The 23,925-nt window shown below is 43.7% G+C and overlaps 1 protein-coding gene across 6 annotated transcripts in view; it reads left to right on the forward strand.

Moving 5' to 3' along the window:
• The window catches only part of TMEM131L (transmembrane 131 like), a 155,350-nt gene that overhangs the window by 8,404 nt on the left and 123,021 nt on the right, over positions 1 to 23,925 (forward strand). For 5 of the 6 annotated variants that reach the window (XM_040626369.1, XM_040626370.1, XM_040626373.1 and 2 more), the window contains one exon: positions 261 to 304. In XM_040626369.1, the coding sequence (XP_040482303.1) occupies positions 261 to 304 (44 nt within the window). Of the gene's footprint in view, positions 1 to 259; positions 385 to 23,925 lie in introns of those variants that run through there. The other variant, XM_040626372.1, reaches the window with a different exon arrangement.

The following is a 23,925-nucleotide window of genomic DNA, read 5'->3' on the forward strand; positions in this document are numbered from 1 at the left end:
GGCGGGGGAGGAGCAAAGGGAGAGGGAGAAAAAGAATCTCAAGCAGACTCCATGCCGAGCCTGGACACTGATGTGGGGCCCGATGCTTAACCAACTGAGGCGCCCAGGTACCCCTAGGCACTATTTTTAGACATTCGTTCCAAGTTCATCATCCATGTGATATTTAAGAACTGTTTCTTTTGGAGATTTTTGTGTTCTTTTGAAGTAACTGTTACAACATTTTTTTTTTTTTTTTGGTTTTGTTTTGTTTTGATCAATAGGGTGATTCTGAAGAGAATATGGAGGAGCATTCTGAAGAACAGAGGTAAGAAAAACCACAGGAGCAAATACCTGCATGCTGAACATTGCTGCTCACTTTGGAAGCTATCTGAAGTCTTGGTATATGTACGTTTATGTTTATGTGTTTAATATATCAGTGATATACCTTGCTCTTTGGCATTTGCGGTATCTGTACTTTCTAATAATTAATATGTGTTTTAAAAATAAGGCTGTACAGAGAGCTGTTAGAAGTACCCGCCCCCTATCCTCAACTTTGCATTTTCCATGGCACACTTAATGCTGTTCCTCTTGTTAACAAATTCCTGGTGAGCATCAGGCACAGTGCTGGGTGCTGGGTATAAAATATTGAACCAAACCTGTGTTGCATGTAGTGGTGGAGTCAGACATTACTGTAGACAAAACAAAATGGTTGTGATTATAATAACTATCAATAATTAGATTGCTGTGGTATAGAATAATGAGGAAGGTGGGGTGGTCAGGTGGGGCCCTTCTTAGCACGTGACATTTGAGCTGAAGTCTGGAGGATGTGGAAGAATAGTCATGCAGCAAACAGAGGGAGAATGCTCTGGGCAGAGGGAGTGACAGGTGCAAAGGCCCTGAGGTGGGACGCACTGGCAGCATTCCAGGAACTTGGAGAAGGCCAGTGTGGTTTGTGGGATAGTGAGGTGTAAGGTAGCACCTTAGAAACCCCAGTAAGGAGGTTGAGTTTTATTTTTTCAAGGGCAGTATGATTTATTAAAGGATTTAAAGCAAGGGCTAGCAAATCAAAAGGTGTAAACTACATTTTTAAGAGAATACTGTGGTCATGGAGCAGTCTTGGTCACTTGTCAAACTGGGATATCTGGTCCCTTGGAGAGGTACCTGGAGATGCTAAGTGGTACCTGGGCACAGGGATAACTTTCAGGGAATCAGCTTTTAGATCCCACCACCCGCATAGTCTCCTGAAATTGATCTGTCTGAGGTTGTTGCAAGCTATCCTTTTCCACCTCTTCTTTTGTAATCTCTCTTTTCCACTTTACAAAAGAAGGGCATACTTCTTATCCAGCCCCCATCTTACCATGTGCTCCATGTAAGGAGCCAACAGAGGTATGATTTGAAATACTGGCATTGGTTAGAAGAAGCGATTAACTCTGATTGGAGAGCAAATTCTTTTGTAACTCTGGTGGTTTTCAAATCTTTCCACAAAATTGAAGGGCACAATCAAATTGGCAGTTGACAGATCATCAAAAGTTATTTTTAATGATGGATCACTTTGCTTTTTGGATAAACAGTGAGGGAGTTTAGAGAATATAGGGACAGTGCTGTAACAAGGCTCCTTCCATTCACATCTGCTTATGTGAACAGCTTTTTCAGTGCTTATAGTTAAAAAAAAAAGCGGACAAGAAAAATAATAGTCGCATGAATCAATGATGAAACTTTGATTCTTTTCATTGAAGAATGCATTTTCAGTAAATTTGTCTCCTTATGTTTAATTACCTATCAAAATTTATAAAATTTGTTGGTTTGATCAGTTATATACTAATGAAAATTATAATGATAATTCAGAAGAAGAAAATATTTAACACTTGAACCCTGTAGTCCTAGGAAATTTTTTAAAAAGCCTAACATTTCAGTTGAAACCCATAGTTTTGTTGCAAAAGGCTTTGAACATATGACATACGTATTAGGTTAAAATCCTTGGAGAGAATATCCAGCAATACAAGAACGCCTATTGGTGTGGTCAAAAAATGGATGATGCTGGGCACCTAGCTGGCTGAATTGGTACAGCAGGCGACTCTTGATCTTGGAGTCATGAGTTCGAGCCCCATATTGGGTGTAGAGATTACTTAAAAAAATGAATGATGGTGGATTTCATTGCAGTAGTATTTAGATTCCATTGAATATGTTTTAAAAAGTGATCGTGAGTTTTATTTAAAAAGCCATCATTTATAATATGCCAGAAATTACATTCTTTGCAGCTATTTAAATTCATAGTATAAAAATTTTAAATGTGGGACAAATGTATGAGGCAGAGTTCAGAGTTTGTCACCGTCCTCTGTTTGAGTGTATGGGAGGGAGCAAGAAGAGGTGAGGATTGCTGGTAGTGGCTCAGACGAGGCTGGTGGGGGTGGGGGTGAAGGGACAGGGGAAGTTCTGAGATGAATTTTGGGGGTGGAACAGATTCCTTACTTGCTGAACCAGTGGTGGAGCGTGAGGGGAAGAGAAGTAAGTTGTGGAGGGCTTCTAGAATTCGGCTTGAGCATCTGGAGGGATGAGAACTGAGATGGGAAAGGAAGTAGGGGAGGGAATCAGGAACTCTGGTTGCTTGTCTCATAGGAATGTCAAACTTGGTATGACACGTCCCTGTGGCGATAGCACTGTGAGCCCCAAGCGAGGAAGCCCTGGGCGGCCTCGGGGGTGGGTGCGTCCAGCCTGTGGAGAGCCTTGGTGCACGCCTTAGCCTTTGTTCTCTCCTGTAGATCGCTGCCTTCTCTCCTTTCCCATCAGTCAGAACTAGTTTCTTTTCCTCCATTTCCTCTCAGACTTTAAGGTATTAGTAGCTTTTATCCTTATGGGTCTTTTGACCTAGTGTCAGGTTGTTAGTGAAGGTTTGTGGGGAGGGAGAGCGGCAGCAGTGGTTTAGAACAGTGGCTTTCAAACTTTCTGACAGTGACTTACCGTAAGGGATACATTGACATCATGCTCATCTACCTGCCCATAGGCATACATGTGGACGTAGGAATACGTGTGTGCACGCTTTATTTATTTATCAAATAGTGCTTACCTTCACTACTTGTGACATACTGTTTTCTGTTTCATTTTTTTATTGTGGTAAAATATACATAATATTTACCATTTAAACCATTTTTATTATTTATTTATTTTTAAAAAGACTTATTATTTATTTATTTGGCAGAGAGAGAGACAGCCAGCGAGAGAGGGAACACAAGCAGGGGGAGTGGGAGAGGAAGAAGCAGGCTCCCAGCGGAGGAGCCTGATGTGGGGCTCGATCCCAGAATGCCGGGATCACGCCCTGAGCCGAAGGCAGACGCTTAACCGCTGTGCCACCCAGGCGCCCCTCAGCCATTTGTAACTGTACAGTTCTATGGCATTGAGTACATCCACATTGCTGTGCAGCCAGTCACTACCATCCACCCACAGAACTTTCCTAGTTCATCTTTTTTCATTAAGAAAAAAATGCTGGTTGCCACTACTGGATTGATTTTAAACTTTCTTAATCATGATTCCTGGTTTGATCAGCCCTGATCTATATATTTTAATCTTTTCAATATTAAATATTTCAGTATTTTGCTGTTACGTTATCCCTAGTTGTTTTCCTTTTAACTTGGCTTCCAAGCCTCTCCTTCTTTGTTTTTTCTGGCTTTTTTTTTTTTTTTCCCCTTTGGGATTTGTTCCTTATGTGTAAAGACTAGATCATGACACGGGTTGGATGGTGCTATTAGAGAATTTTCTTTGTGTCCATTTCCTGAAAATTTAGGTTCTGGAGCTCTTTCCAAGACTTCTCTCCATAAGTGTAATGTCCTGCGATAGGTAAATGAGTCACCTAAGTACTAAGTATTCATTTACCTTTACTGCACAGTTGGGAATTTTTTTAAATGAAAATTTTAATACCTCCAAAACTCCTGTAATGTCTTGCTACAGTTAAAATAGACCTTTTGTTTAAGAATACATTCAGATTTACAGGAAAGCTGTAAAAATGATACAGAGACCTCTCACAGACCCCTCATGTACTTTTCCCCACTGTTAACATCTTCCATTACGGTGGCACGTTTGTTGCAACGAGGAAACCAACATTGGTGTGTTACCGTGAACTATACGCCACACTGTTTGAACTTCACTTGTTTTTCCCTGATGTCATTTTTATGTCCAGGATCCCATCCAGGATACCACATTACTTTTAGTTGTCCTGTCTTCCTAGGACGTGTTTGGTTGTGACAGTTGGTCAGACTTCCCTTGTTTGTGAAATCTTGACCGTTTTGAGGAGTGCTGCTCAGATATTTTGTAAAATGTCCCTCCGTTTGGGGTTGCCTGATGTTTTTCCTCCTGGTGAGATTGGAGTCACAGGTTCTGGGGAGGAAGACCACAGCTATAAATCGGTAATCTCTTCTCATATCAAGGATATCCGCTATCAACATGGCTTATCACGTTGATGTTGACCTTGATCACCTGGCTGATCTTTTTTTTACCTCTTCCCATGCTACACTCTTTGGAGGCAAGTCATTAAATGGAATTAAGCTCCACCTACACCAATTATTTAGAATTCTTCTGCATGGGAGATTTGTTTATTTTCCCTCATTTGTTTATTCAGTCATTTATTTATATCGGTATGGACATACAGATATTTATTTTATGCTTTGGATTATAATCTGATATTAGATTTGCCCTGCTAGTTTAATGTCCTTTATCCTAAATCTTATTTGTGAAGTTATTACTACCTCTTTACATATGGTTTTACACATTTTTGTGATTTTCATTTTAATTACTACCCCACAATGCCAACTCTCAATGATAAATAGGACTCGAAGCCGGTAGAGCCAGTGCTTAGGAATTCTACACCACGGATGCCTCGTCTCTGAGAGCACCCATCTAGAGGGACACCCTGGGACTCGAGATAGATTTGACTATAAAGCAGAGTCTCAGGATGTCCCAAGAAAAGTGTTGGTGGCACTGACATCTATCCCCGGTAAGATCTAGATCTGAAGAGGGCTCTGTGTCTCAGTGTCCAGACTGCCCAGGGTGGGGCCTGAAGCAGACCACCATTAATCCTGGGGTGGAGGGTTCTGGAGTCGCCAGCCGATGATCTCAAACACAGTTTGGGAAAGCTTTCAGGGAAATTGGCCTCGCTGAAGATTTTGTTTGTATTAACTTGACTTAATCTTCTATGAATGCTATGTAATTGTATTTGGTTGAAAGCCAGGAAAGCAATATTTGAAAGACTTTTTCCCCTCTTGCCTCTGCGTCCCTGATTTTCTCCTGGGTGTTCTCAAATATCAGCAGTAATCTGTTCCTTCGCTGAGAGTGAGAGATTGCATTTGGGACTGAGTGATGAGAGCCAGTAAGAGAGGACTTCAGCTCTTGCTGGAATTGAATGCTCTCTGGGAAGCTCGTCTGGCTGTCTGTACATAGCTCCCATAAGCCTTGCTGGCATACATTTGTTAGAATATGAAAAGTGTGAGCAATGGCGAAGTGAACAGTATAGTATATCAGCGTTTAAAAATGGTTGTATAAAAGTCGTGAATACCGGCTGGTCAGGTACAGGGTCTGTGGGAGTTGTCATTGCATTGAGTTTTTAATGTGCTTTTATATGATCAGTTAGCAGCAGCAAACTGTGTTCTCCTGAATCAGTTTACATCAGTTAAAGGCCGATCCTGAGAGTCGGAACATGAAGAAAGTCTTGTTAACCTTTCAGCAACATACTGAAAGATATAATTGCAGACAAAAATGACTTAATCGCTAGGGAAACTTCCTTTTGGCAGTGAAGGGGATTTCAGAGCCCCCACAGGGAATGGAACTGCTTTTCCCTTTTCTTTGTTCTCCTTTAGAAGTTGAAAGCTGTTTTTTCAGTACAACCCCCAAGTTCCTCACCTGTTGACAGGATCTTAGCTTTTTAACCTGAGCGTGCCTCCCCAGGGTTCCACTGTGTGGACTTTCTTCTCTTCCCATCTGCCGGTTCCCTGAGGTGATCTCACCTCGTGGGGCTTTATCTATATAGAAAGAACTTGAACTTAGATTGTACCTTCTAGCCAGGGGTCTCACCTGTGCAGTTGCCCCGAGAGGGCTCCTTTTAGCTTTCGGGTGCTGCTGACTTACTGAGCTCTCCGGCTCAGTGCTTCAGCCCTCCCCCAGCTGCTGCTCTGCGCATTCGTTTGTATAAGCCAGAAACCAGGATGCCCCCCTTGATTCCTTCCTGCGCCCCACTGTAGTAGATGACCAGGTGTGGCTGTATCTTCAGATGGTCTGCTACCCCCCATTTTATAGCTACTCCAGGCTGTTCTCCACCTTCCTCCCTGAGTAATGTATCTCAATTATACCTCCTTTCCTGCCATTCCTCCTACACACAACCTTGCCTTCGTGATAAAGGGCAGACGTCTGAGCATGGCATAGAAGGCCTTTTGTGATCTAGGCCCTGCTCACTGCTTCAGCCTTCCTGCCCCTGCTTCTCCCTTCCCCTCTTTCACATGGACTCATGCTCTCTCTATTCTCTTCTTTGGCTAAGCCCCTTACCTGACCAACTCCATATAGCACCATGGCAATTCTAATACAGGGCATATCTCTTTAAAATCACCTGTTTCAGGGTTGTCCTGAGTCTCATTCGACTGATTCCTTAGCACCTAACCTAGTACCTAACACCTAGGTGAGAGCTGCTGCATGAAGGGATGCAAGCTGGTAACATAAATTTAAGTCTTTACATTGATTACTTGTAATGTTTCACATGTTCTTGATAGCCAAGCCCACAAATTGTATTTGCCATTGAAATCAAATAGTGGTATTAGTATTAGACATTGTGGTTTTTAAATTAGGTCATTGCAGTTGGTGTGTTTCTAAAGAGAATGGTTTATTAGCTCTGTCAGTCGTGCCCCGTGGTACCTTCTACAGACTCGTGTGGGCCCTGGGAGGGTTGCAGAATGAATGCCTTCAGTCATGGCCTTCATGGCCATAACAGTGTAAAGTAAATTTTCTTTGACTGTAATAGAGATCCTGATTTAGAAATTCTTAGAATACAAGCTTTTCAGCATGTATATAATATATGGTATATATTGTTTTCAAATCACAAAAACCTTTTGGGGTTTTTTGTGTGTTTTTTGTTTTTTTTTTTAGGTTGTGAAATTTTTAGCAAAGCTTTTGAGACCTATTTATATAATTATTTAGCCCTCAATCAGCATAAATTAGAAAAATAGTATAATAGGATCAGTATCCTAATTCTGATTTTCATTGAAATTATTGTTTCCCCTAGATTTATTTTTTTACAGACTCTGGAGTGATTAGGCTTGTGCTCATTTATAGTTTTATATTGAAAAAGATATTTGAACCAGTATATTCCAGGTATATTTTGAAGGGTTAGTCTACAGTAAAAATAAGCAAAACGTTTCATTAATGTTCACAGTCCTGAAACAATAAAGTAGGATTGAAGTCTGGAGAGCCTGGCCCATAAACGTGGCATACCCGGTGCCGGAGACTTGGTGCTCATTACCTCAGACTGGGGATTGCCTGTAGAAGCGTCTTAATTCAGCACTCGAGGTCTGACCCTCAGCCGGCTTCACAAACATCTCAGCTACTCGTCACAAGTATTTCACAGTCAGGTATCTCTGTGGAGCCTGTCTGTCAGGTGTGCATCCTGAAGTAAGAGTGAGGCAGGCTCAACAGCCCAGGAAGACTTGCCCGTGGAAAGGACAGCATGGTTATTAAAAAGTACATAAAAGATTTGTAAGGAGCTGATTTCAGACCAGAATGAAGGTACCGCTGTGAGCAAGGGAGAGACTTGGGTGTTTTGCCATTGGGAACCTAACTTCTATCTTCAAGAAAGCTTGTAGCTATATGGCTAGAGATGAGCTGACATTGTGGTTGTCTTGGGCTTCTTTTATGCAGGGAGAATTGTGCTTTGGTTACTCTTTACTCATCATGATGGGTTGGTGAGAAACAAAAGAACTTTTCAGATGGATCCCAATATATTGGCCGCAGTATCGGTCAATTCTGTGGAGGTATTCTGGCTGTGTGTGACACCAAACTTCTTATTGCATGAAAGGGTGACAGAGCTTGGGATTTTAAGGTTCAGAGGAGAACTGTAATTTCCCAAGGCAGTATTCTCTGTCTAGGAACATAAGTATTAAAATAATAGGGTCTCCCGGGAGCTTGTTACTCTAGTTTTAAATGAATTGTCATCAAATTATTCTTCTGTTGTCGCAGTCTTCCACATATGAAATATGACTCTAGAGTAATAGTGATTCCCACCCCCCCTCCAGTAGATGTAACAAAAGAATGTTGCCACTTCACGAATAATTAACTACGGTAGTCTAGACAGTATTTCACAGATGTCGTGCTCAGTAAAGATGTTTTTGGAACCATTGCTTTCAAATTGCCTTTGCAAACTCATTTATGAATGATACAGGGGAAAGTCTTGTTTGTTTATTGTGGCCTTTCCCAATTTTCCCCCAAGCAGTGGGGATGTAGTTTTAAAAAGTCTGCTGTGAACGTGAAAATTCCTTGAATTAAAAAAATTTTTTTGAAAATCTTAAGTCATTTTAAAATTACTCATTGATTCTTCCCTTTTTTTCCTCCAAAAACCTTTTAGTAAAATATACGTTTTGGGAAGATTGCCATATTTACCTCATGGCATTATTTCCTCTGCTCCACACACACGTATCCCAATTTGAGAAACATGGTTTTAGTGCTATACAGGCTGTTTCCCTCATGGCCAATTCCTGTTGTTTTTACTCAGTTTTTCCAAATATTTCAATCAGAAGACATGGCTCTGGATGGTATGTGGCTCTTGGGCTAAAACTAAACGTTATCTATTAATAAACTGTTGGGACTACACCAAACTAAAAAGCTTCTGCACAGCAAAGGAAACCATGACCAAAACAAAAAGGCAACCTATAGGATGGGAGCAGATATTTGCAAATGACATATCTGATAAAGGATTAGTACTCAAATATATAAAGAACTAGTACAACTCAATACTCCCAAAATGAATAATCCAATAAAAAAATGGGCAGCAGACACGAACAGACATTTCTCCAAAGAAGATACACAGGTGGCTAACAGGTGCAGGAAAGATGCTCAACATCATTTATCATCAGGGAGATGCAAATCAAATCCACAGTAAGACCCACCTCACACTTGCCAGAATGGCTAAAATCAAAATCACAAGAAACAACAAGTGTTGGTGAGGATATGGAGAAAAAGGAACACTCGTGCACTGTTGATGGGAATGCAGACTGGTACAGTCCCTGTGGAAAAGAATATGAAGGTTCCTCAAAAATTAAAATTAGAAATACCATATGATCCAGTAATTCCAGTATTGGATATTTACCCAAGAAAATGAAAACACAATTTGAAAAAAATATCTGCAACCCTATGTTTGTTGCTGTGTTATTTACAATAGCCAGGATATGGAAGCAACGCGTGTTCCATTGGTAGATGAATGAATAAAGAAGAGGTCACATATACATATACATATATATAAAATGGAATTATTCAGCCATAAACAAGAATGAAATCTTCCTGCATTTGATAACATGGAAGGACCTAGGTCTTATGCTTAGTGAAATAGTTCAGGTAGAGAAAGATGAATTACCACATGATTTCTCTTATATGTGGAATCTAAAACACAAAACAAATAATGAGAACACCAGACTCTTAATTACAGAGAACAAACTGGTGGTTGCCAGAGGGGAGTGGGGTGAGGGATGGGTAAAATAGGTGAATGGGATTAAGAGGCACAAACTTCCAGTTATAAAATAAGTCATGGAGATGAAAAGTGTAGCATAAGGAATATAGTCAATAATATTGTAATATGCAGTGACAGATGGGGACTATACTCACTGCGATGTGCACTAAGTAACGGTTAGAATCGTGGAATCACTACGTTATACACCTGAAACTAATAGAGCATATGTCAACTATACTTCAGCAGTTTTTTTAAACTTCAGAAAAACTTCATGCCCCCCCAAAACTAAACTTCTCCTATAAGAAAGTTTATTTGCCACCTGTGAAATGTCCAAAGAAACCCACTGCTGCATTTGCAGGTAGTTCCCAGAGAAGAGCTTCCGTAAAAGTGAAGCCGTTGTGTGTGGCCTCTCGTATTGACCATTGTGCAGATGTACATAGTAAATAATTCATTGTGCATCGTTAGCTTTTCAGGTTGTACTGCCTTGTGGCTGTTGGTTCCTTTAGCTGCCACTAAATGATTGATAAAAGGTGAAGTCCAGTTTGAATAACAATCCGTGTCCCAGTTATTAATAGTTATGGCAGATGTAAGTACTATGAAGCTTTGGTGAAGTCATTCCTCTGGGATCATGACTGATCTGTATCTCTGAAAACCAGGCCTTGCTAATCCAGTTAATCCATTAAAAATTGGATTTAAGTAATTGCTCTTGTATTATACGTTATATAGTTCAAAAAGTACTTTTACATGCATTGTCCTTAGTTAACCAGGATTCCCATTTTATAGACGAGGAAACAGGTTAAAAAAAGTGAACCACTGTAAGATTATAGAGCTATGAAGGGACGGAACAGGCACATAATCTGAGGTGTCCTCTCTAGATAGACTTGTTTACTTTCATCTCAAGTGATATGGGGGGTGCCTGGCTGGCTCAGTCAGTGAAGCGTCTGCTTTCGGCTTCCTCTCCCTCTCCCCCAGTTTGGTAGGGAGCCTGCTTGTCCCTCTCCCTCTGCCCCTCCTCCAGTCCCGCCCCCCTTGTGTGCTCTTTCTCAAATAACTAATAAATAAAATCTTTAAAAAAATAAAATGATACAGGTGGGAACATGACTTTCCCAATTAGTCTGCTCTCTGTAGAAGGAGACCAAATCTAAGACTGGTATGTGGAAGCAACTGAATTCTTTAGTGCGCCCTGGTATTATATGGTTCCTAGCAAACCGCTGAAAGAAATGAGTTTGCCTCTTGTAAGAGAGACCCAGAGTTGGGACTTGAGTACAGTAACACTTGACTGTGTGCCAGAGAGCTTCTTTCCTTCTCTATTCTTTTTTTTTTTCCTAAGAGTTATTTATTTGAGAGAGAGAGCACGTGCACACGAGCATGCACACACAACCAGGGGGAGGGGCAGAGGGAGAATCTCAAGCAGACTCCCTGCTGAGCTTGGAGCCCCCCACCGGTCTCGATCCCATGACTCTGAGATCATGACCTCAGCCGAAATTAAGAGCCTGGACACTCAACCGACTGAGCCACCCAGGTGCCCCATCATTTTCCATTCTGTTCTAAGTGCTGCTTATCCCTTGACGTTCAATTGCATAGCTTTTGAAATAATTGGAAACTGTAAATCTGGCATTTTAGGATTCCTCTGTGGAACCCATACCATTGTAATGTGTGCTGAGAGGTTGTCTTTAGCCCTCGGATGGACGTGTTAGCCTGTTTGCTTTGCTTTGTGATTAGGTATTTTCAGCTTCAAGTAACAGAAAACCTTGACTCAACTCGCTCAAACAATGAAGAATGTATTTTGTCACCTAACAAGAAGCCCCGGAGGCTGGGTGGTTCTAGACTGGTTTACTCAGCAGGTGAGCGTCAGCACCAGGCAGCCAGGTTCTTCCAACTGTCTGTCTGTTCTGGCGGCTCAGCTCCCTTCAGGGTTGCAGGAGGTTCCCCGAGGCTGACGCCTCTCAGCCTCGTGTCCTCCCCCTGGAATAACCAAAGGCAGGTTAAAAGAACCTTCATCCTGTGGCTGTCTCTCCGGGGCACCCCTCAGCAGACCTCCCCTTCCATCTCACAGGTCGAAAATGGTCCATGCCTCCTGGCCTAGGGAGTGGAGGGACTGCCCACCCTTGGCTGCAGGAGTGGCGCTTACTGACCGCACGGAGGCTGTCCTTGTGTGGGAGAGGGGATGGCAGTGCCTGCTGGGTCCAGCTCGGGGCTTGTTCTCGGTGAGGAGTGACAGGTCTAGGGCGGTGTTTCTCCAAGAGTAGTCCTGCGACCCGCAGAATCAGCACCGCCTGGGAACCTGTTAGACCAGTTCTCAGAGCCCACCCCAGGCCTACTGAATCAGAAGCTCCAGGGGAGGGGCCTGTGATCTGTTTTAACAGGCCCTCCAGGTGATTATGATGCATGCTGTAGTTTGAGATTCATTGGTCCAGGGTAGGGCATCGGAGGAAGAACATTTCAAAATTCACTTTGGTTGAAGATTAAATAATGAGCAGCAGAACGATCTTGTTGGTAAAACAGTGGGGTGGAAGTTGGGAGACAGAGGTTGCTTCCCCCGGCCCCCAGCATTGCTCACTGTCCCTGGCCCAGGATTTCAGCAAACCTAGAATACTTACATATTCTTTTCAGATGGTATCAAGTTTCAGCCAGTTGATCCAATTTTTCTAAAAGAGCTCTGTCATGGTTATGGGGCTTGGAGTCGGGTTCCAGTTTGAGCTTTCATGCCCACCCATCGGGGTCTGTCCGCCATGCCCTGGCACTTCTGGTACACAGGTGGGTTAGGCCATTGCAGGTCAGCCTCCGGGAGAGAATGGAGCTTTCTCAGGGATAATTCATTCATTATAAGGGAAGTGAGTCTGGCAGAAAACCTTGGCCCCGTAACAAAAAGTCTCAGTTACTGGATGGGAGTGGCCACTCACAGCACAGGGTGGTGTGTGTACTCAGATCTGCCTCCTGGCCCCGCTCCCTCTGGGCACGTGGCTGTGTGTGTGAGAGAGTGAGAGTGTGTGGGTCTGTAGGGGGGATGTTGGGGCATGAGGAAGGATGTTACTGAAGTAAAAACTGAGAGAAGTGTGCTAAAAATTCTGTGAGAAACTGGGGTGGGCGGAAGCAGAGCAGGCACCGCCCACAGGGAAGGGAACTTCCCCATCCTGCCTGACGCCCCCCACCCCCACCTCGGTCACGGGCACTTGAACAGGAGCAGGGTGGTGCTCAGGGGCAGGGTGGGACCTGGAGGGAAGGAATGAAGTCCGGACAAGGGCCTAGGATAGCCTGGCCTGTCGTGTGACACTTTAAGAGAGATTCCCCCACCAAACCACAGACTGGGGATTCCCTGCAGCCCTTTCACAGTGCCGTGGGTGTATCTGCCAGCTGAGGGGGCAGGATGGAGGAAGGCAAGAGAAGGAAACCCAAGTTCAAGTGCAGTGTATTCCCTTTTCCTCGGGCTGCGTCACCAAGTACCACAGACTGGGTGGCTTAAAACAACAGACATTGGTTCTCTCCCAGCTCTGGAGGCTGGGAGTCTGAAAGCAAGGTTCCATCTGAGACCTGCAGGGCAGTTTTCCTTGCCCCTGCTTCTGCTGGTTGGCTGGTAACCTGCGGTGTTCCTCGGCTTGCCGCTTCCATGCATCATTCTGGTCTCCGCCTTTGTCATCACACGACGTCCTCCCTGTGTCTCTCCATGTCCTCTCGTGGCCCTCTTCTTAGAGGGACAGCAGTCGTATTATAGGAGGGGCCCACTCTACGCCATAATCGTCTGATCTTAACTAATTATGTCTGCAAGGCCCTATTTCCAAATAAGGTCACATTCTGAAGTAGGGGGTTTTCCACCTGTAACACACACTCATTTGTGGGTCCCTGTAAGGGTTTCCTCATCTCTTCTTCCTGCTCTCCCCCAAGTCTGGGGTTCCTAGGAAATAACCGTGGTATTGGGCTGGTGCTCTAATGGACTGGCAGTGACTTCTGGTTTCTTCCGGGCCCTCTGGGCCTACGTCGGTGTTGGATTGCCAGAGCTCCAGGGAGCTGCAAGCCCCACACCTTTTCTGACCAACTCATTGAACCTAGCCTTTTGGCCCCATGGGCTTTTATTTCCTAATCATGTTTTTGCACATCTTTAAGAGCCTATCCAAGGGAATTCTTCATGCTGTTTCCGCAGTCAACACGTGTTGGGAACAAGTATCTTCTCTTCGGGATTTTTTTTTCTTGTGGGAAATAAGTGGGAAGATTGACGAGTGTTTCGGTATACACTGAAGCTTCCCAGGCAAAGCCTTGAAATCGAGCCGCACTCCTTTGATGAGAATCCAGAAAAATGCAGTTACCGAGACGGCTGGCGGGCTGTACGTGCTGTGTTGCGTCTGTGTAGGTGCCTTCGACCTGTTTCCTTACCGGTTTCAGCATAGCACAGACGAGTGCCTGTGGGTTGCCTCACGAGCCAAAGCAGATCCCTGTGAGCCGTTGATGGGCTTGGTGGGGGAATCCTTTTGCTGTTTCCTGGAAATGCTTGCATCAAGATGAGTCCCTTCCTGCTTCCATGTATTTTAACTGCAGTCAGCCAGGTGTATAACCGCGCTAACCGTGAGGAGTAGCTCTGTTATTGTAAACACTCACACTTCGCCTATCAGTCCACTTTCAGGTGGATGAATGTCACATCCAAATTGCCTGTTAGTTTGGCTTTCATGTAACTTAATTAGCAGATTTGTGTTTTGGGAAAGTCTGATCTGTGATCTTGAAATTGGTTACGGTTGGTGTAATTCATGGGTAATTGGGCGCCTTCACAGTGACTCCTCCAGTCATTAGAGGGCTGGGGTGGTTTGCGGTTGAAATGGGAGAGAGGGAGAAAGCACTGGCTCCCCATGCCTTAATCTTTTAATCCAGTTAACCTGGGTTGTCAGTTCGGGCTTCGTTTTAATTTGAAAGCGTGCTTAGGTAGTTGGGAAGGAGTTTCATTAATTCACCACATTTAGACCATAATTAAGGAGGAAGGTTATCCCTAATTGCCTGAATTTCTTAAAGTTATCATGAGTACAGTAAGGGTCCATTAAAGTTACACTTCTCCTCGTTGGAAACAAAAATACTAGTTTTTTTGAAAAAAAAAATGAGGCTAAAACCAAACAAAACAAACATCACAGAACCAAACCCCTGAATTCAGAGCTGTTTCGTGGGCATGGTCCTCAAGAGTTCTGAAATGTATCTGTGGCACATGGAATGGGGTTTATGGACACACAGATACCAGGTTTCCTGCTGAGTTCAAGGTCTGTCACTTGAATGCACATTATTTACAATTTCTTTGTATTTCTGCTTTTGAATTGGGGATAAAAGGGAAAACTGGAGAAGGACAGAGGTGCACCCGGAGACCTGCGCACCTGTGATATCGACAAGAAAAGAGAAGAGACAGTAGGTAGGAAGTAAGTGGAACGGGAAACTGGCTAAAGAGAGGGAGAGTCTGGACTGCAGGGAATTTTTTGTTTAAACCCCTTGTTAGGGATTTTGATTAGGTAGATGGTGATTATAGTGCTAATCCTATGAAATTAAGTCACCCGTGTTTCGTATTATTTTCTCAGTGGTCCATGTCTGTTTTCTTTCCCTCTGTAATTATGCAGGTGGTTAGTAAAAATCACTTTTACTCCTCTAAGTCTGTTTAGGGACAACTTTAAATATTTTTTCCCGTTAGTCATTTTATTCCAATTTGTATGGTTTGTGCATTTATTTTTTAATACAGTACTTTTTAAAAAGTTTATTTAAGTAATCTCTACACCCAGTGTGGGGCTGAAACTCAACAACCCTGAATCAAAAGTCATGTGCTCTACCAGTTGGGCCAGGCAGGTGCCCCAAGATTGTACTTTTTTTTTTTTTCCTAACCTGATCAGTTTAGTATTTTTTTTTTTTTAGGGTTTCTTTTGGTTTTCTGAATAAAGACTTTTGGTACCCAAAAGTTATTTAAAGCTATTACAATATTAATTTTCTACACCAATATAACTTTTAGAGTATTTTTCTTGTAATGGCTCGTTTTGGATATATTTGGTAGCACTCAGTACCTGTGATTTCTACCATAAAATAGAAACCTGAGTAAGAGACTCTAGCACACTTATTATAGCAAATAAATGAAATATCTAGCTTTTAATTTTTATGGAAATTGAAACCCTAAAATTTTCATAGAAATTGAAGCCCTGAAATGTTAGGTCTGTTCTAGCCTTCAGGGAGGGGGGCTAAGAGGGACAGGCTGACTTGCGTATTTTACTCTATGCCGCAGCACACGGGGTTGGCAGGCCGGCCCGCTGCCTGTGGAGTGATGTCCTCCCAGAGGGGGCGTCTTATTCACATTTGCACATATCACCATATGGGCAAGTCCTGCACTGAACTCTGCTTGCTACAGTTTTATTACACTAAGTGTATATGCCTTTTGTAGTGTATACAATTCATTTAGAAATGAAATTAAAATGTTAATTATTAAAACTATGCTTTCACGTACTGGGTTTTCTGTGCAGTTACTAACATACCACACTTTTTAATTTAAAGCACATAGCAGTGTGTTCTCATATGCTCTAAATAAGCTTGTAGAACAGATCTCATCTGGAAAACAGGGGTAATGAAACCAAGATTCTGGGTGTAGAAACATTTATTAACCTTTAACATTTCTGTTTTTTTTTATTTTTTATTTTTAATAAGTACTAGCTTATTTAATTTGTAAGAACCTCCCAAGAGAAAATAGCCTTATTTCAGTTTTATCGTGGCTATTGAGACCCATGCTTCTCAAGGTTTCAGTTCTCGCCACAACAGAGAGGTGTTGGGGCTGAGACCGGAGTCCAGGGATCAAGCCACCAGACTTTGAATTTCTCAAAGTGGGTGTGATGTCAGTTGAAATGATTAGAAAATTCTGACTTACTCTCATTTCTTCCTTTAGGTTCCCTCTATTCTGAGTAGAAAGAAAAACAAGATAGGGTAGTACCATCTAGTTACATATATTGAAATGTTAATTCACATAAACGGAATGGACTTATGGAAACTTTCACCTAAAGATTATTAAAAAGAACATTTTTTTAAAAAGATTTTTTTATGTGAGAGATAGTGCACGCACCTGCATGTACTTGTGCCGGCTGGGTGGGGTGGGGGGGAGAGGGAGAGAGAGAGAATCCTCTCGCAGACTCCCAGCAAAGCTCGGAGCCCAACATGCAGCTGGATCTCATTCATGACCCTGAGCCGAAATCGAGTTGGACACTTAACCTACTGAGCTACCCAGGCACCCCTAAAAAAGAAAAAAGTTTTTTAAAAGAAAATACATAATTTAGCTCAAGGGGGCTGATCAAAACACCCATGATGATAGTAACTTATAATTAACATGCTGGTTTGATTGTAGATAATTCTTTTTTTTTTTTTAAAGATTTTATTTATTTATTCGACAGAGATAGAGACAGCCAGCTAGAGAGGGAACACAAGCAGGGGGAGTGGGAGAGGAAGAAGCAGGCTCATAGCGGAGGAGCCTGATGTGGGGCTCGATCCCAGAACGCCAGGATCACGCCCTGAGCCGAAGGCAGAGGCTTAACCGCTGTGCCACCCAGGCACCCCGATTGTAGATAGTTCTTAATAATTAAATGCCTAGTACTAAAATATTTTTCTTTTGAGTTCATCCTGGATTAAAAATAGAGGGAGTTTATTGAAAATCTGAATTATCACTCACCCTTGTCCAAATCATTACATTTTCCAAATTAATGATGCATCAGTTGGCAAGATCTTCAATGACTATTTTGAATCTATATTACATAATAAATATGTGCAAAATTTTGCTTAAATCATTGTCTGAGTCTCAAGGTTATGCATAAAATATCTCAGTCTTGCCAGATCGGACCTGCGGAAAATGAACATTCTGCTGTAATTACTGAGTAAAAGGCAATGTGGTGGTAATAGGAAACTGGCTTTGCATAGTTACTAGAAAGCCCCCCGAAGCATATTGGTTAGCTAGTAGCTTATAAATACAGACTCTAGTCTCAAGGAATGTATAGTTTTTAAGAGAAAGAACACATGACTTTGGCGACACATGAAATAATGTGTTTAAGAGCCAAGTTTTTAGGGGCGCCTGGGTGCCTCCGTCGGTTGAGCGTCCGCCTTCTGCTCGGGTCGTGGTCCTGGGGTCCTGGGATCAAGTCCTGCATCGGTCTCGCTGCTCAGCAGCGAGTCTGTTTCTCCCTCTGCCTCTGCCTCTCCCCTGCTCGTGCTCTCTCCCTCTCTCAAATAAATAAAACTAAAAAAAAAAAAAAAGAGCCAAGTTTTTAGTTTAGTTCTTCTTACTTGCGTCTTTTCTGGCTTCCTATAATGCTGGGTGAGGGCTGCGGGCAGGGTGGAAAAGAACAGACGAGAAAGTGGGACAAGGATGGGTGAGTGGAAGGGTAGTGGGTGGGAGGGAGAGCAGCAGGCGGAGGTAAGGAGGAGACGGCTGGACAGGAGGAGGGACAGGAAGTGAAAGAAATGAGCCAAGGTCAGGAACCTGAGGTGGTTCACGTGGGCAGGGCTGTGAAAGAAGATGGTGAGGCACAGGCGGATATGGTAATATTTACCTGAGGTCGGGTATTTTTTCCAGCCTCAAGCTAGGAAGTCACTCAGTGGCTAAATGATGTGCTTGGAGCCAGACCACCTTGGTTTGAATCGGATGTCCTACTTCTCAGCTGGCCACGTTTTGGCAAGTTGCCAACGCGCACTGTGCCTTAGTTTCCCTTCCTTAAAATATGGGTGTTCTTAATCGTACCCACTGCAGAGTTTGTTGTAAGAATTAAATACACGTAAGGCATTCAGGACAGTGCTGTCACGAAGCTGCCCCCACGTGGCCTGCCGTGGGACCTAGGGGGCTCTTCTCAGGTGGACGGTGGCTGTGCCGTAACATGGGTGCGCTGCTCTGGCCTATACCCTTCCCTGGCTTCCAGGGGAGACGCTCCGCCTTTGAGAAGCTGGAACTGGTGTGGGGAAGGCCCTGGGCTCGGGGTGTGAACCCTGTCTCTCTCGCTTACCAGCTGTATAATCTTGAGCCTCTGTCCTCTCACCTGCAAGCCTGGGACAACGCGAGCACCCACCTCACAGGATTGTGAGGACCCATTTAAGGGGTCATGTGTGCAGTTGGCAGCACTTACCGAAGTGCGTGTACGCTTTAAAGATACTACACTCTGAAGAGTTTCTTAAGGAGACACGATACGTTCACAGAGATGTCCATCTATTTATACTGGGAGAAAATTGTAATCAACCTAATTTATATTGGGAAAGAAGTAGAAACAACTTATATGTCCAGTGGGACATCCATGTAGGTAACGTCGTAGTTAAGTATTTGAGAAAGATGTTCATGATATTGAATTTTTGACAGAAAAGAATGATGAGCAGTATTAACTAATTGTGGTGATCATTTTGAATATGGACAAATATCGAATCATTGTTTTGTACACCGGGAACTAATATAGTAAAACACGTCAAAAAAAGAAAAAAAAAAAAAAAAACCTCTTGTAACGAAAGGTACTAGTGCTGACCGAGTCTGTGCTGGGTTCTGGGATAGAGTTCCCCAAATGTTGCTTTGTTTTGTGCTTATAACAGCTCCTGGGGCTGCAGTTCAGAGCCCATAAGCCCCCGCCTGCCACGGGGCCTGCCACGGGGCACACGAGCCATCCTTGAGCACGCCCCGGCCAATAGTCAGTGTTTTCATTTGGCAGTGAAATTGTTATTTTTATTTTTGCTTATTATGCCATAAGGTACATCATTAAAAAATAAGACATCTTGAGTTAGGGAAATTCACACTAAAGAGAGGAAACTGATCAAGAAATGATGAATTGTAATCCGTGATCCCCTCCGACGGCTGGGAGCCAGGGAGAGCCCTTCTGCGAAGGTGGTGTTTATCCCCGTGAGGCCCCGGCCGCAGGCAGTCTCACCTGAGGAGCGTGATTGCGGGGCTGGGAAAGGGAACCGAAGGAAGGGCTTTGTCCTTAGCAGCGCTTGGGAGGGTTGAGGCGGCAGAGCTGTCAGAGAAGCTGTAACAGAGCTGATTCGGTGATATTCTAGACCCCGCTCCGAGATGGGGGTGCTGGCAGCGCAGCGTGGCGGGGAATGCTCTGCCAGGTGTTCACCCGTTCATTGCTCAATCCCGGGGAGGTGTGGGGGGGACCTAGGAGAGGAGAAGCAGCTCCTTAGTAAACACGTAGGAAGGCGTCTCAGCATGTTAACGGAGGCGTCTGGAGCGGTGCTTAGGGAGTGGATGTCAGCCCAAGCTGGAAGAGTCTGGAGATGAATTCCTAGAGTGCCAAGCCAGCCTCACTGCAGGGGGTGTCCCTGCAAATCGGAAAGGTGGTTGGTTGAAGAGAATCCCATGCAGAGTCAGAGTATCAAAATAGATTAGGCTATAGATTTAATGGATAGAAGTTCTTTAAAAAGGATCAACCAGTACTTGCCCAGGCATTACTTCAGAAGACTGGCCTAAACTACAGTTTCAAAAAACGAAACACAAGATTTTTAAATCACTGAACACTTTATTTCGGCTGCTCTCTTACAGTGGGGATGGGGAGACCCACTGAGCCAAAGGCATGGTTACCTTCCAAACCTCCCCCCCGCCCCGCGCCCCGACCAATCTTATTACTCAGCTGGGGAGGCCATGCATGGAAGGGAAGACTGACCCTAACCCCAACCCCAGAGACATATGTCCATCTAAGTCATCCGCCTTTGCAAAGATGTGTATCTGGTGTGACCATGACAGTGTCATGGTTGTCCCCTCAATTTTGCCAGCAAATAATTTCAGGTTAGATGTTTATGAACAATAGTTTTGAAGGCATTGTTGCTTGAGGACTTTAGGGAAAGTTTTCCTCATCTCAACACCAGTGAGGGTGTGATGCTGAGGGGATGGCAAGGTAGGAAGTTTCCACAGCTGGGCCCACCTGCCTTGAACTGTCTAGGACTTCACGTCATGGGAGTCATGGGAGAGAAATCCTCTAATTTACCTTGTTCTGAGTTAGGCCTCATTCTTTTGAAGCTGAAAACATCCTGTCGCACCTGTGGCCCTTGAGAGAAACCTGTGACTCTAACCCGGTTTAAAGCCTTTTGCTCCATGGAGTCATCTACCAAGAGAGTTAATTTCAGTAAATTAGGTCTCCCATTTTTTTATTCATATTTTCAAAGACATGTTTTTAAAGCCTGCTTCTCAGGTAAAGCGTTTTCCACGTTATTGAATCACCTGTCTGTTGGAGCAGCTTGGTGTGCTGAACACACAGACTTGAAATTAGAACGTGATGACGTGAATACCACTCACATAACAACAACCAAACCAACCACGCAAGCCTCACACACAGCATATACATAGCAATCTCGCACACACAGCCCACACTCACACCACACAGAAGACACACATACACACCAGGCATGGACAGTAAACCTACTCCCCAAATAAACTGGCTCTTCTTGTCAAGGACGTATTCTCTCTACTCTTCTTTTTTTTTTTTTTTTTTTTAATTTTATTTTATTTGAGAGAAAGGAGAGAGAGAGAACGTGAGCACATGAATGGGGAAGGAGCAGAGAGAGAGGGAGAAGCAGAGTCCCCGCCAAGCAGGGAGCCCGATGTGGGGCTCGATCCCAGGACCCTGAGATCATGACCTGAGCTGAAGGCAGACGCTTAACCAACTGAGCCACCCAGGTGCCCCTGTATTCTTTCTATTCTTTACTATTTTCTGTTTTCACAGATAACAGAAATGCTTAAAATTGTTTTCTTTTTCTTATGAAACATTTCACAAATAAAGAGAACTTGAAAGGACTATGCCGTGAACACCCAGGTACACAGCTCCAAGCTTCAGCTTCTACTGACATCTGTAGAGCTTTCAAAAGCCAGGGCCCATGTTTGAGCATTTTGAAGTTTTTGGCTAAATAAAGAAAAATGTTATGTTGCCTTCTCTTTTCATTTTGTAAGATTTAAGGCACAGCTCCCTTTCAGCCTGCCTGCCGCTCTCTGAGTCTTTGTAAGTTTGAGGAAGCGGGTGGGAGGAGATGGAGGAGGATGGAAAATGAGCATCTTGCTTGCTTCACAGACACTGGATGGAGCCAGGAGTTTTGAGGAGTCCTGTGCAGGGGGTCCTTCCCCTTCAGTCCTTTATATGCTTTTTGCTGCTCCCCACGAGGATGAAGAGACTGTGAGGGGCCCTCCCCTGCTGGGAACTCTTCCTAAAAGTCCACTTTGGGTAGAGAAGCAGATTGCAGCCGTAGAGCCAAGAAGGGCCGAGGCCAGCCTTCCCTGCTCTCCCACTCATTTCCGGCTCGCTGTTTAATTTGAAATCCTGGAACATGTGTTTTAGTGAATTGGTTCATAAAAATGTTTTCTGCAGGATTCTGGAATAGAGGCGGTGCATTCTTTAATACGCCATACATGGATAATTGCAATATGTGAGAGTGTGTGTGTGTATGAGAGGGAGAGAGAGAGACAGAGAGTGTGTATGTGTAGACTGTATTTTTGGAGGCGGGTAGGGAGGTGGAGGGTGAAGACGGTTCTTTAAACTCTCTTCTCAAGATGCAAAATGTTTTTTCCCTTAGTGTTTATGTAGAGGGAGAACAATGAGGAGTTGAGATCCTGTGACCCTCTGGATCCCCAGGGTCTTCTCACTCGGCTCTTCTGGGCAAGGCTGGCCCGCCTCTTTTTCTGTTTGAGTCACTTTGGAAGCTAGCTAGAAGCTGGAAATTGAGAAGTTGCCATTTAGAAGTTTATTCAGCATATGCAAGACAAAGTCTGTTCCAGACTCTGCAGTCCTATCCACTTTGAGCTTTTCCCAGCCTTTCATGGAATAGAGCCCACTGGAGTTAAGCGGACGCTCACAATACCGCAGAGCGTAGCTGATTCTGCGTTTGTAGCGTGTATGCACAGCGCAAGCCTGGACCGGGTTCTGTCTTGCTTTGAGTCTAGTCTTACGTGGAGAACTTGGGCTGCCTCTCATTTTCTGAAACCTTTATCAGGCTTATCCTAGACACAATGCGTTTTTTTTCCCTCCTAGACACAATGCGTTTTTTTTCCCTCCTTCTTTAGTATTCAGAGAGGGGGTTGAGACTTGAACTCCCTGTTTCGTGGTGCCGAGACCATACCTTCTATCTTACGAGCCCTGGTCCCGGGCAGTCACGTTCCCACAGAGACTCATCTCAGGCTCTATGGCCCAGCACGACCTGGGGAGCTTTGGAAGTTGGCCAGCCTTCTTCTGCCCATGGCTCCTGGCCCACGGCATCACGCAGCATGGTTAGGCAAGGCTGCGGCACATCTCCCTCTCATCGGTCTGGACAGGAATCTTCTAGCTCTGCCAGTGAAGAGATCAGTCCTTTGATGACGCCCTTCACGCTTGATTGATGATTCAGCTTAGCTTGGCTACCTCAGGTGACGGGGAGTTCACCACCTCTGAAACCGACTTTCCGTTTTTGAGCCTCTCTCATTGTTAAGATGATGTTTGCCTGTGCGTTCACGTTTGCCGTCGTAGGCCTCCTACCAGTTGATTCCAGCCTGCCCTCTGAAGCAACACAGACCCAGTCCGCTCTCTCTGCCATCAGACAGACGGCAGTTCTGCATAGATCTGGAGACCATTATCAAATCTCATCCCTAGGTTGATTATACCTAATTATTATTTTGTTACTTCTTCAGGCTAAATTATTCCCCACTTTTTTTTCCGTTCTAATGTTAATTTGATCTGAACTTTTTTTTTTTTAGTGTAAGTTTGGCCAGTACCGGATAAAGTGATTCAGTTGAGATCAGAATGGTGCCAGCCATGTGCAATGAACTCTTTTTTTTTTGGTCTGGACTCTGCTTATTTTAACGAGGACTAAGATTTCATTAGTACTTGTATCAGTCTCTTCCCACAGGGACCCCATGTTGATTTTATGGCCAGACAAAACCAAGAACAAAACCAAAAAAACAAAACAAAACAACCCCTTAAGCCTTCCTTTTTCTCTTTTCCTTTTTCTTCTTTTCACCAGGAACTGTTAGGTTCTCTTTCTCAACATAGACTTAAGTAGTTAATTACCTTCTCAAAAAAAAAAAAAAAAGCTTTCAAGTTACATTTGGTCTTGTTAAGGTTCCATTTTGTTGATCCGGACCTATCTTAACCTGTTGAGACCAAAGGAAAACACACACACACACATGCATACACATGCACGCACGCACACACTCATGCTCTTTTATTCCTAATTGTGAAATCGATTCCAGAGTAACCACATGACTTAGTCTCCTCTGTCCCCCAAGACCTTATTTGATATGACCGTACAGAAATTTAAAAGGTAGAAAAAGCCCATAATGAATA

The sequence above is a fragment of the Ursus maritimus genome, unplaced genomic scaffold (genome assembly GCF_017311325.1).
Source record: "Ursus maritimus isolate PB19 unplaced genomic scaffold, ASM1731132v1 scaffold_11, whole genome shotgun sequence".
In the NCBI taxonomy this organism is placed as follows: domain Eukaryota; kingdom Metazoa; phylum Chordata; class Mammalia; order Carnivora; family Ursidae; genus Ursus; species Ursus maritimus.